The 12585-nt window shown below is 55.3% G+C and overlaps 1 protein-coding gene across 1 annotated transcript in view; it reads left to right on the top strand.

The window, feature by feature from the left end:
- Nucleotides 1-12585, top strand: part of LAMC3 (laminin subunit gamma 3) — a 55245-nt gene that overhangs the window by 21975 nt on the left and 20685 nt on the right. The window contains exons 6-11 of the mRNA XM_081803780.1: nt 69-186; nt 1761-1859; nt 4497-4633; nt 6990-7100; nt 9004-9196; nt 9376-9494. Of these exons, the coding sequence (XP_081659906.1) occupies nt 69-186; nt 1761-1859; nt 4497-4633; nt 6990-7100; nt 9004-9196; nt 9376-9494 (777 nt within the window). The remainder of the gene's footprint in view (nt 1-68; nt 187-1760; nt 1860-4496; nt 4634-6989; nt 7101-9003; nt 9197-9375; nt 9495-12585) is intronic.

The raw sequence follows: 12585 nt of genomic DNA on the forward strand, positions 1-12585 counted from the left end.
CACCACCGCGCCCCCGCCCCCCCCGGCCCCGACCGGGCCCCCGCTGCCCTGTGCCCTTCCTCCCCCAGGCTCCCTGCGCCTCCAGTGTGATGCGTCGGGCACCTGCGTCTGCAAGCCCACGGTGACGGGCTGGAAGTGTGACCGCTGCCGGCCCGGCTTCCACTCGCTCAGTGAGGGAGGCTGCAGGTGAGGCGGCCACGCAGGGCACACAGGTGGTGGACTGGGACTGAATGCCAGGAGGCGGGAGGAAGGGGAGAGTCTCTGTCCTTCCCTCCGGCCTTCCGTCTCTCTTTCCGTCATTCCGTCTTATTCCCATTCTGCAGCCACCCCCAGTCCCACGCGAGGACTAGAGACACCCCGTCCCTGCAGAATGTGAGACAGGGCATGAGTCCCTCGGAAGCCCGGCTGTTCTTGGGGGTCAAGGGCAGGCTTCCCATGAGAGGCACTGAGCTCCTAGTGTGAGGCCTGAGAAGGGAGGCTGCCGAGAGAGGGCAGAGGGAGGGGCAGGTGTTCCCGGCAGAGGAGGAGTGCGTTCAAAGGCTCAGAGGCAAGTACAAGGCGAAGCTCGGTATGGATGAGCGGGGGGTGCAGGGCAGGAGGGTCCGACGGGGCCTCGGAGGCCTCAGGAGGAGCTGTGGACAGGTGTGAGGCAGGAGTGGGATGAGGTTGGAGGCCGGGGTAGAGGCTGCAGTAGGAACAGCCGGGAGACATGGCAGCTCGCAGTAGGGTTTGGCCACGGAGAGGCAGAGAACCGGACAGATTCCAGAGCCCCTCGGAAGGCAGAGTTGGCAGGAGGTGGTCACCAGGGAGCAGAAGAGGAAGAATGAAGGCAGAGCCCCCAGGCCCCTGGGTGGAGGGAGGCCATTCATGACACAGGGAGCATAATACGGGGAGAGGCTGATTCTGCAGTGCTGGTGGGGCATCCAAGGGGAGAGAACGGGCAGGGGGCTCCTGGGGTCCAGACCTCAGAAGAGGGGTTTAACATGCTGGTCTAACTCAATCACTTAATTGAGAAACACCCGTGACCAAAAAAATAAAGCTCTTAGAAACTCAGGAACACTTTTAAATGAACTTGGCTTTGGTTACCACAGGCTCTTTGTGTATTTGAAAGGCAATGGAAATGCATCGGGATTGGATGGGGAGTCTCGGATGCCCCACAGAATACTCAGTGGGTGTAGGCACAACTCTGGCCGTGGAAGGAAGTCTTCCCTCTACCTGTCCTCTTGTCCCTCCCCTCAAGCTCCTCCTTGGTGCACCTGTGGCCTCTTATATTTCTTCTTAGAACATATCAAAGTACAGTACCTACCTGTTTGTTCGTCCATCTTCAGTTGACTGTAGGCTCTGTGAGGGCAGGAACCATGTCTTGTTGGATGGATGGATGGATGGATGGATGGACGGACGGACGGACGGACGGACGGACGGATGGATGGACGGATGGATGGATGGAAAGATGCATGGATGGGTGGGTGGGTCAATCAATAGAAGGCTGGAAGAATGAATAAATGGATAGGTGGCTGGAAGAATGTACAGATGGATGAGGGGGTGGGTTGGCAGATGGATCACTCTTCAGGTGAGTGGATGGGTCACTTCCTTGGCAAGGTGGGAATGGTAAAAGCCAGGCGGCAGGCTCTTGGGTCAGCCTACCTCCTGGTTCTCTAGGGAATGGGGAAGGATGGAGAAGTTCCCTCTCAGGAGGATGGGTTATCCTCACTCTGGAATTGCTCATTGGATACCTTTCCTACTGTCCTATCTCCTTGCAGACCCTGCACTTGCAGCGCTGTCGGCAGCCTGGGCACCTGTGACCCCCACAGCGGACGCTGCCCCTGCAAGAGGAACGTGGAAGGACACCTGTGTGACAGGTGGGTGAGCCGATCCGACCCTCAGCTTGCTGGGAGTGACTTCAGGGCTCATGATGTGGTGGAGGAGCAGGGGCAGGGCCGATACAGACCTGGGCAACTTCGCCACCTGTCACCCTTCCTGGGGCACCGTGGGTCTGCCGTCCTGGAAGTTATCTAAAGGTTTTGACACTGTTTATAAAGATTTGTTTATTAGAGAGAGCGAGAGAGAGAGTGCACGAGCAGGATGGGCAGAGGGAAAGGAAGAGAGAACCTGAAGCAGACTCCATGCTCAGCATGGAGCCTGACGTGGGGCTCGATCTCACGACCCTGAGACCGTGACCTGAGCTGAAACCAAGAGTTGGACTCTTAACTGACTGCACCACCCGACGCCCGGACACCGCTTATAGCTTTGACCCCTACACTGATGGTTATAAGCTGTGATAGCCATTCTTCTTTTACATCTTAAAAAAAAAAGAGCTGGAAAGGATAGGAGAGATGCTCTAATCCAGGAATAGCAAATACCTGATACTCCCACCACTGCCCTCCCCGCTCACCCCCAGGGCAGACATCACTAGTGGAATGCCGTGGTCTTTACCATGAGCCCCACTATAACCTCAGAATCCTCTCTGCCCTACTCCAAGAAGCTTCTACCAGTTGAGCTGCGATTCCAACCGCTTTGCCATCTTTGTCATCCTATCGTGGTACAAATGGAGTGTCCGAAGTTCCACAAGGCAAAATTACTTTTCCAAAGCCACATGATCCTTAAACTTCCTCTTTGGTGTGTTCAGGGGACCTCCAAGCCCCAAGCAGTAGGGCTGGTGGACAAATGTGGGTTTACCTCCTTAGGCACACACCGTCTCCTCTTCCTGGCTTTGGCTCTGACCTCTGAAGCCCTTTGCAACGAGCGCAGGGTCTGTTGGGGGCTTTTTGATTCTCTGCCTGCAGACCTGTGTGTGAAGCACCTGATACAGCATTATATCATGGACTCGACTCTTGTCAGTGTGCGCTGGGTCTCTACTGGGTCAGAAGAAGCCGTGGCTGGCCCTGGCCTTGACTTGCCTAGGTCAGCCCCAGGCCACCCCCTCACCTCGTCCACATGTGGCCTGCAGGCCCTGGGGTGGGAGCTCGGCTCCCTGATGGGACTTCCTTCCCTGAGATCCCTCAGGTGAGGAAACAGAGTGGAGTCGGGGAACCGGACCCCCACCTGGGTTCTCCCACAGCTCTGCCCCCCTCCGCCTTGCACCTTCAGGGGGTCCTCCCTCTGAGCCTCACTTTGCCCATTTGTGAAATGGGACAGCTTGATGAGCTGTGCTCCTCAGAACTGGCTGGGCCCCGGGGGTCATCGACAGCTTCTTACGAATCCGATACCTCTGCCCCGGCTGGCTCACACGGAGCCCCCAGGCGCAGACCGGGAGTCTGTGAAATGTTTCTCCAGGACTCCTTGGAGAAATGGCTGATCCCGGGGCTGGGGCCGGGACCATGCCGGATGAGCCCAGAGTGTCTGGTCGTCACAGAGAGCAAGGAAGTACTTAATTAAAAACAAAACCAGACGAAAACGAACAGAAAAAAACCTCTAAACTAGGATGGGGGCCTGAGGACACAAACATCGACCTGAAAGAGCTCCCAGAGCTGGAACAGTTTGAACAACAAAATAAATAATGATGGTATTGGATTATAACCCAAAGAATCAAATAAATATCCGTGAGTCCCCACTGATATAAACAGATGAGAGGGGAAAAATAAATAACACCGGGACGAGAGGACAAATCTTCCTGGTGAAAGAATTCCAAATAATAAATGTAGAAGGAAGGGGGAGAAATAGGAAATCAGTTTGAATTTCACAGTAATGGTCGCGATGGGCAAGAGCCACCTAATTGAGTGGGCAGGATTTTAAGGAGAAACAGGGTATTCGCATTGCCCCAAATATCTCCCTCGCAAAATATTTGGTAATTACGGTGGTGGTGGTGTCTGCGTGTGTCCCCCGCCCTCCAGGGGATGGGGCTGCATTTAGTGACTTCCTCCTGAAGGCAGAAGGTGCAGGAGCCCGTGGGCGGGCTGCACCTTGACCAGGCGGTGAAGGTTAACACTCCCGGATCTCACAGGGGCGTCATTTACCCCAGTGCAATGTGACGAGAGGGATACTTCACCTCTGTTGCTTCCCCAAACCCATGACCCCAGTCTAATCATGAGACTGCATCAGAGAAACCCGAATTGCGGGGCATTCTGCAAAACATCTGCACTACTCTTCAAAAGCGTCAAGGGTGTGGATGACAAGAATACTGCACAGACCAGAGGAGGCACCGTGGTCCCGTGGTCCCGGATCGGATCCGGGCCAGGAAAACTGGCATTGGGGGAAAAAGGGCAGAGATCCTAATCAAGTCTGGAGTTTAGGACATAACGGGAACTAACGTGAACTCACGCGAATTTCTCGGCGCAGTTAAGTGCGCCCTTGCCGTGTTGCTGACGTCAGGGAAAGCTGGTGAAGAGGCCACAGGAACTCTCTGCATGATCTTCGCAACTCCTGTAAATCCGAAAATGTGTATATATATATTTTGAAGTTTCCCCAGTGATTCTGACTCACCTTGATCTAGCTGGGATCCCCTGAACCTCCCTGGCTCATTTGCCACCCCCTTCCCCCGGGGCTTGCGCTCCTTTCAGATGTCGCCCGGGGACGTTTAACCTGCAGCCCCACCACCTGGCCGGCTGCACCAGCTGCTTCTGCTACGGCCACTCCAAGGTGTGTGCGGCCGCTGCCCAGTTTCGGGAGCACCACATCCTCTCCGACCTCCGCCAGGGTAGGAAGCGCCTCCCATCGCCCCCACAGCGACCTCCCGGCGGGGGGGTGGGGCGGTCCTGCTCTGGGGAGATCCTGCAGTACTGGGGGTGGGGGTAGGGGTGGGGGTGGGAAGGAGGGGGCAGCCTCAGGCTGCAGGGGAGGCATCTCCCGCGGGCTCACACACACAGGCCACGCAAGATGTGCCCCTCTGCACCCTTCAGCACTCCCCAGTACCTACCTGCACCCCTTGGCTCCCTCCCTAGCCTCCAGCAGGGTTGGGAGCTGGGTAGGTGACAGCCTTTAGATCCTGTGGGGGAGTTTCTAATCAGTCTGTCAATACTGGCCTCCCGTGACGTGTCCCAGTGCTGGGGATTCACGAACAATCCCCTGGACTCCATTTATTGAGCGCTTGCTGTGTGCCAGGCACTGTGCTGAGTTCTTTACATGCATGGAACCCACAGAGTCCTTGGAAGGTAGGTACTCTCATTCCCATTTTACAGATGAGACAACTGAGGCCCAGAAAAGGTATGTCACAGAGTTTAGTGGTTGGCATCCAGGTTTGTCAGCTCCTGAGTTTTGCTCTCAGCTGCTCTGCCAGCCTTCTGTCTGGGACAGGGTCCGGGGGTACCAGGGTGCCCTGGGTCCCCAACTGCAGGTGCGTGCACGTGCATCTTTGGAGCTGGAGGGCAGTGGAGCTCTGCATTAAATCACAGCCTACAGGAACCCCTGCCGTGCCCAGCAGAGTCCCCTGACCCCTGCATCTCCGCCAGGCAGGAGGGGCCCCAGACAGGGGGCAGTGCGCCCTCTGCTGGACACTGCGCAGAAAGCAGGACGGAGATGGGACCCCGCCTTGAGGTCACCTGGTGGGGGGGGGCGGTCTAGGGTGTTAGCATCAGATGGGACTCGTTTTATAGATCCTAAGAACAATACCATGTTCTGTTCTCACGTTGAGCCAGGCGCTGGGTTTGGTGCATCTCTCTCAGCATCTCGTATACTTCACAGGGACCCTCAGGCCACACTTCTCAAGCCTTTTTGGTCCCTGGATCCCTTCATGCTCTTGAAAATTACTGAGGACCTCCAAGTACTGTTCTTTACGTGGGTAGTTTACGTGGGTATTTTCGGTATTAGAAATGAAAACAGTAATTTTAAAATAGTTGTATATTAATTCACTTAAAAATGACCAGAATAAATGTGTAGCATAAAATAATATCAGCCCGTGCAAAAAAGCTGTTTTTCAAAAAAAACAAAAAGAGGGGAGTGCATGTGTATACTTTTGCACATCTCTTTAAGGCTGGATTAGTAGAGCTCAGTCTGTTGTGATAGCACATGACTTGCAGTTTCTGGAAATTTCCACCGTGTGTTGGTCAGACGCAGCATGAAAGATGCAAATTTCATCTTGGTGTTACTATGAAGATAGCTCGAACTCGTGGGTTCCCTGAGTCTCGAGAATCTCCCGGGGTATTTAGGCCAACTTTGAGAACTGTTGCCAGGGCCAGAGGTACTCCGTTGTCCCCATTTTGCAGATAAGGAACCAGCTTCAGAGAGGTGAAGTAACTTGCCCAGCGTCACACAGCCAGCGAGGGGCAGAACTTAGTCTAGCACCAGGGAGCCGCAGACCTCCTCTTTCTGACCTCTTTCCCTTCATCCCTCCCTCCTCACCCCTCTGGTGCCCCAGGGGTCAGGCTTCCACCCCCTTTCCCAGCTGCTCCCTTGGGGTCATTTGCTCTGTGCCGGACTCTGCTTGGTGTGGTGCCGTCACCAGAGGGAGGGTGGACGGGACGGGGGATGGGAAGGTCTGGGTTCTCACCCTGGCTTGACCACTTCCTAACGAGGTGGCCTCCTGGAGTGCGGTGGGGCTAATGACACGTGCAGCTCAAAGGACAGGCGTGGTGAGGTTGCGGGTGAGGAAGTTCTCGGAAGATCTGAGGATGAGGTCAAGTCCGGTACTGTCAGAGATGTCCTGTTGTTCAGTGCCGCGTGCTGGGGTCTCCAGACTGTGTCCTATGTTGTATTCAGGGCCCACTGAAGGGGCAAGGCAGGCTCAGAGGTCGGACCTTGCCCTAAACAGCCAGCACCCTGAGCTTTCTCACTTTTCCTGGGGCTACCTCCCACCCTAAGACCCCCATGCTGACTCTGGGGTGGGGGTCTGAGCTGCCTGGCTGTGGGCAGCATGGAGCACCAGCTGGCTCTCACCGCCCCCCCCCAACCCCGACCTGTCTCTAGAATTGTCTCTCCCCACCTACCGGGGTCGGTTGTTTCAGGCTGTGCTCAGGCCTCTGGGGGCCATCAGTGGGACCCCCGGGAAGGGTGTGAAGAGGGAGGGGGTGGAGGCCACCCTCCAGAGCCTCACATGGGCATGTGTGTTTGCTGTCCAGGAGCCCAGGGTTGGCGGACCAGAAGTGTGGGGGGCCCAGAGCATCCTGCACGATGGAGCCCAAGGGGGATCCTCCTGAATCCAGGAGACGAGGAGGAGCTTACGCTACCAGGTACGTGGGGTTGGCAGGACTGCCCCACGTTCATTTCCTGCTATGCCAAATGACCACCAACCCAGTGGCTAAAAGCAATGCAGATTTATTCTCTCCATGTCTTGGAGGCCAGAAGTCTGAAATGGGTCTCCCGGGGCTAAAATCACAGCATCCACAGGGCTGCGCTCCTGAGGCTCCAGGGGAGAATCTGTTCCCTTGCTTTCTCCAGCTTCTGGAGGCCGCTCCCATCCCTCGGCTCGAGACCCCTCCTCCGTCTTCAGAGCCGAGGGATCTCTCCCTGTTGTAGCTCTGTGACGTCAGTTCTTCTTAGTCCCTCTTCCACGTAGGAAGGGCTTTGTGATTACACTGGGCCCAGGTGGACAATCCAAGATAATCTCTCTACTCTAAGGTCAGCTGATGAACAGCCTTTATCCCATCTGCAATCTTCATTGTCCCTGCCATGCAACATACCGTATTCACAGATTTCTTAGATCAGGACATGGATACCTTTGGGGGCCATTTTTCCACCAACTACACGCCCCGCACAGTCTGCTGGAGCACCCCTCCCCCGCCTGATTTCTGATCAAGGGCTTGCCACCAGGCCCCTTCAGGCCCCAGAAATCCCTGTGCATCATCCATCAGTCTCTCACCCCACCAGGCCATGGCACCCTCCTCCCAGGGTCCTGGGATTCCTGCAGAAGCAAGAAGTTCTAGATTATTCTGAACCACCCCCCACCAAGTAGGGCAACTCTGGTCTCCTGGGAACTGTACCAGACCTGGAACCAGGATCCAGGAGTCAGTCCATTCTTAGCTCTCCTATGGCCAGATTCCGGGTCCACTGGCTCCCCCGACCCAGTCCTGCCCTTGACCTCCCTCTCCGAGAAGGGCCAGAGCGATGGTGCACAGAGATCCGGCTTGCTCTGTGGACACAGCACCTGGCAAGAAGCAAAAGTCCAGGGGTCTTGAGAACCCCGTCCTGGGGCAGGTTCTCCAAGCTCAGAGGTCTAAGAGCACAAAACACACTCTATTCCGTGGTGCTTTTTGGACAGGCTTAAGAAAAAGTAGTTTTTTTGCTTAAGAGGTATTGGCTGGGTCCTGTGCCGGGTGCTGGGCATGGTGCAGTGGGCGAGGTAGGTGGACAGAATCAACCATTTTGATTTCACATCTTGATACGCACCACATTCTCCCAGCACACTCTGCCTCCCAGTGATTCCTGAGTGCCGGGGGACGGGAGGGAGATAAGCAACGAGGGGCCAGTGGGGCCCTTTCTTGCCACGTGGGGGTTTTTCAGCTGAAGCAGTTGGAAGATACAGAAAAACAGCCCGAGTTCGAAGGCTGTGTGTGATAGGGCCCCTGGGCCCTCTGTGTTTCTTAGGAGGCCACCACCTTCTTTCTGCTCGAAACGTGTTCTGACGCCCGTGGAAAGCGTGGCCCCGGGGCGGTCAGCGCCCCTGCGTAGCCACACGTGGAGCAGGCTTACCTTGTACGTGCTCTGAGCCTCACTAAGCTCCCCACGCGTGGGGCCACCAGAAGCTGCCGGTGGGGTATTGTGAGCACGGATTGTGACGGGGACGGCTGGATGCCACCACCGTGTGCAACACGCGTGTCTGCTGTGCTCCAGAGTCCAGAGACTCCATTGCCCCATCAGGCTTCACTTACAAAACCCAAGCTCGAGACAGTGACAGCAGAGCAGTAAGCCGGGCGTGGGGCCCTGTGTTACTACAGGGGCACAGGGACATGAAGCAGGCCTGCAGGGGGGCGTGCGGCCACCCTCAGCGTCTGCTTTGCAGGGAGCCTTTGGCTTTCTCCCTGCTGTCACTTTATCTTGTTTGGATGTTTAATTGTCAATAAAATCAATATACCGGAGACAAAATCTTTAAACTCAAGCTAATTAAGTGAAGACAAGCCTTTTTCTCGTCTTCAGAGAAGTTCCTGGGAGATCAGCGGTTCAGCTATGGACAGCCCCTCACACTGACCTTCTGGGTCCCCCCTGGGAGCTCCCCACTCCCCGTGCAGCTGAGGCTGGAAGGGGTGGGCCTGGCCCTGACTCTGCAGCACTCCAGCCTTTCCGGCCCCCCGGATGCCGGGCAGCCCGGGGAGGTACAGCTCAGGTTCGAGTAAGTGTCTTGCTGTGTCCTGAGAGCGGGGCCTGGGCAGTCAGGGTGGGCCCTGAGGTCTGGGCACACGTGGATTGTCCTGTGGTCTGGGGCCTCCCGCCCTCTCCGCCACTGCTGGAGGCTCCTTGGCACCATCTGCCCCCAGCCTTGGGTTCCAGTTTGACGCCCTCCCCTGTCAGGTTGCAGGAGACCTCCGGGGATGTGGACCCTCCGCTGCCCCCCTTCCACTTCCAGCGGCTGCTCGCCAATCTGACAGCTCTGCGCATCCGGGCCGGTGGCCGGAGCCCAAGCCCTTCTGGTCAGTAATGATAAGGACAGCCCCCATCCCCAGAACCAGCTGGGCCCCGGGGCTCCTTCGTGCGTAGCCTTGCTGAGTCCCCACAGCAGACAGTTACCACCCCCGTTTTTACCACAAAGACATCTGAAGGTCAGAGAAATAGGACCCTTGCCAAGGGGCATGTAACTGGTAAGGACCGGGGAGGGTGGACCCTGAGGACAGAGGCAGGGGCTGGACCGGTAAGGGGCCCGAGGGTGGACAGCTCTAAGAGACAGATGTGTGGCTATGAAGCAGCCAAGAACTGTTGGGTGTCGTCAGGCCACGGCGGAATCCACCACTGCCAGAAGGCAGGACCTCTGAGGGTCCTCTGGGTGCTGGGCTCAGGAGCAGGCGAGGGTCCCAGAGTTGGCTCCTCCTGCTGGTCATTGGTGGTATTGCACCTAAGCCTCCCTGAGTGCAGATCCGTTTCTGAACCTTCTCAGAGGCGAGGGGGCTGGGTCAGGACCCAGCTTCCACGGGGCTTTCTCACCCTGCTCACATGGTGATGGTCCTCATGGTCCTCTGACTGTTCCTGGTTCCTCCTTCTTTCCTTGATGTACTTTCTCCTTCTCTCCCTACCCCCTCCCCCGGCTCCCATACCTACATGTGCCTAGACTGGACATCTTCAGTACCCCCCTTTTAGAAGAGGTATCTCAGATAGGACACCCCTTTACTATCTGGAAGGGAACCTTAGAGATATTATAACCTACCTAGACACAATTTTTAAAAACCGATATAGTACCCCAGTTGTAATCTACAGAGCAAATAAAAGGCAAGTAAATGACATACGAAAGTAATTGATTTCCAGAGTGTCAGTGCTCAGGCATGACCACACTGGACAAGAGTTGTCGTGACAAGTTTGCCCCACTGTGACGAGTAAGTGTGCGTGTCGGGGCAACCGAAGCTTGGGAGCCGTTTGCATATGTGGAGGGCAGGGAAATCGTGACACGCAGAGGCGTGTGCATGACTAATGCTAGCGTAAAAACCAGGGTCAGGATCAGCTGTCCCCAGGCAGACTTACTTGAGCGTGTGGCGGGGCTCTCACTGACGGAGACAGAAGGGACAGGAGCCACTGGTTTGTGTGGCCACAGGCGGCAGGGAGATGGTGAGAAAGGGGGTGCAGTTTTGCCACCTTGGTCAGTGCGGTTCTTTGAAAAGGTTTACTTAGCCTTGGTGGTTTCATTGCTTCGTTAGGGGGTAAAAAAGCCTTGGCAAAGTAACCATCCATTTGTGGGTGAAGCTGTAAAGCCAAGTTTCAAATACCCATCTGAATATGATTGACCCTTGTTCCTTAAGCCTTGTACATTTGTCATCTTGAAATCATCACTAAATCGGATTGTTGGCCAGATCACTGTGAGTGGGGCAGTTACAGAGGGGACCATAGCACAGACAGGGTACACACTGGTGACAAACTCCCAGAACTGGGGGGTGGGGTACCGGTGACTCGATTTTCCAAAGTGGTGAGTGACTCTCGGGAAGATTCTCAGCATCACAAAGCACGGCGTTCCCTCCACGTTCATGGTACCTGAGTTACTAGACGATTCCATGTACACCTGAACATTTGGAAATGCCTTGTGCTTATGTTTAAAATGGAGTTGGACTCTGGGCTCACGTGTTTGCAGAGGGGCATCCCTGCCCCTTTCGGCATCCAGACAGACATTTGAAAGTCACGGGGAGGGGGGGCGCCTGGGTGGCTCAGTCGTTAAGCGTCTGCCTTTGGCTCAGGTCATGATCCCAGGGTCCTGGGATCGAGCCCCGCATCGGGCTCCCTGCTCTGCGGGAAGCCTGCTTCCCCCTCTCCCACTCCTTCTGCTTGTGTTCCCTCTTTTGCTGTGTCTCTCTCTGTCAAATAAATAAATAAAATCTTAAAAAAAAAAAGAAAGAAAGAAAGAAAAAAAGTCCCGGGGGGGAAGTTCTGCTCATGTCAGGGTGTCTGATAGCCCTGGTCCTTGTCTCCCCATCGTTGTGACAACCAAAACAGCCACAGATTTGCTTCTAGGGGCGTGATTGGCTACTTTTGAGAACCTTGACTTCTGGGGCCCCTTCGAGTCCAGGCTTGGGGGTTGTAACCCAGCCCCTCCTGCCTCAGCTCCCTCATTCTCTTTGGAGCTTCAACCCCATCATCCTTGCCCATGCTCCCCAAAGCCTCCCTGATCCCCAGGTCACCCTGCTGAGCCTTCTTGCAGGAATTTCATTTCTGCCACTCACTCAGCCTTCAGTTAACAGATGTTCACAAAGCACCTACTTAGGCCGGGCCCGTGCTGGGTGCCGGGGCAAATTGGAGAGGCAGGTGGGCATACCGACCGTCCCTCTCCCCGCCCCCCCAGCAGCCCCAGACCTCCTCTTCCCACTGATGATGTTCTGGGCTATCTCTCTCCATGCAATTGCTTTTTTTTCAGCAAATAGTGTGTCTTGGAGGCCGTTACTTGTCTTACACAGAGAAAAGGCTGGTTGTCCGTCCACCGCGTATCATTCCGTGGCATAGATGCTCCCTAAAGTTTCAACCATCCCCCTGTTCCTAGACATTGAAGCAGTTTCTGGTTTTTCACTATGCAAACATTGCTGCAGAGAACAGGGAAGAGCTCCATAGAAAGGTCTTTGTCTCCTTGTGCAAGTCTGTCTGTAGCATCGGTTCCTCAAAATGGAAATGTTCGGTGTTAGGTCAAAGAGGGCACATTTTAAGTTTTGATACCTGCTGCCAGATTGTCTTACAGAAAGGCTGTACCAATCTATGTTCTCAGGGCATGTGTCCACCCTCCTCCACTGGTTCTTCTTCAGGGTTGATGGATCGTTGTTATATTTTGCCCTAAGGTTCTAGTTTTCTGGAGGAAGGTTGGTCTGATAGGGGCTCTCTTGCTTCACTGGTAACAGAACCCTCAATTAAGTGTCTGCCCTTGGCTCAGGTCATGATCTCCGAGTCCTGGGATCAAGCCCCATGTCCCTGGGGCCGGCTACCTGCTCAGCGGGGAGTCTGCTTCTCCCTCTCACTCTGCTCCTCCCCCTCCTCGTGCTCTCTCTCTCTCTCACTCACTCTCCCTCTCGAATAAATAAAATCTTTAAAAAAAAAAAAAAA

The sequence above is a fragment of the Leptonychotes weddellii genome, chromosome 14 (genome assembly GCF_054177405.1).
Source record: "Leptonychotes weddellii isolate Sample4059 chromosome 14, ASM5417740v2, whole genome shotgun sequence".
In the NCBI taxonomy this organism is placed as follows: domain Eukaryota; kingdom Metazoa; phylum Chordata; class Mammalia; order Carnivora; family Phocidae; genus Leptonychotes; species Leptonychotes weddellii.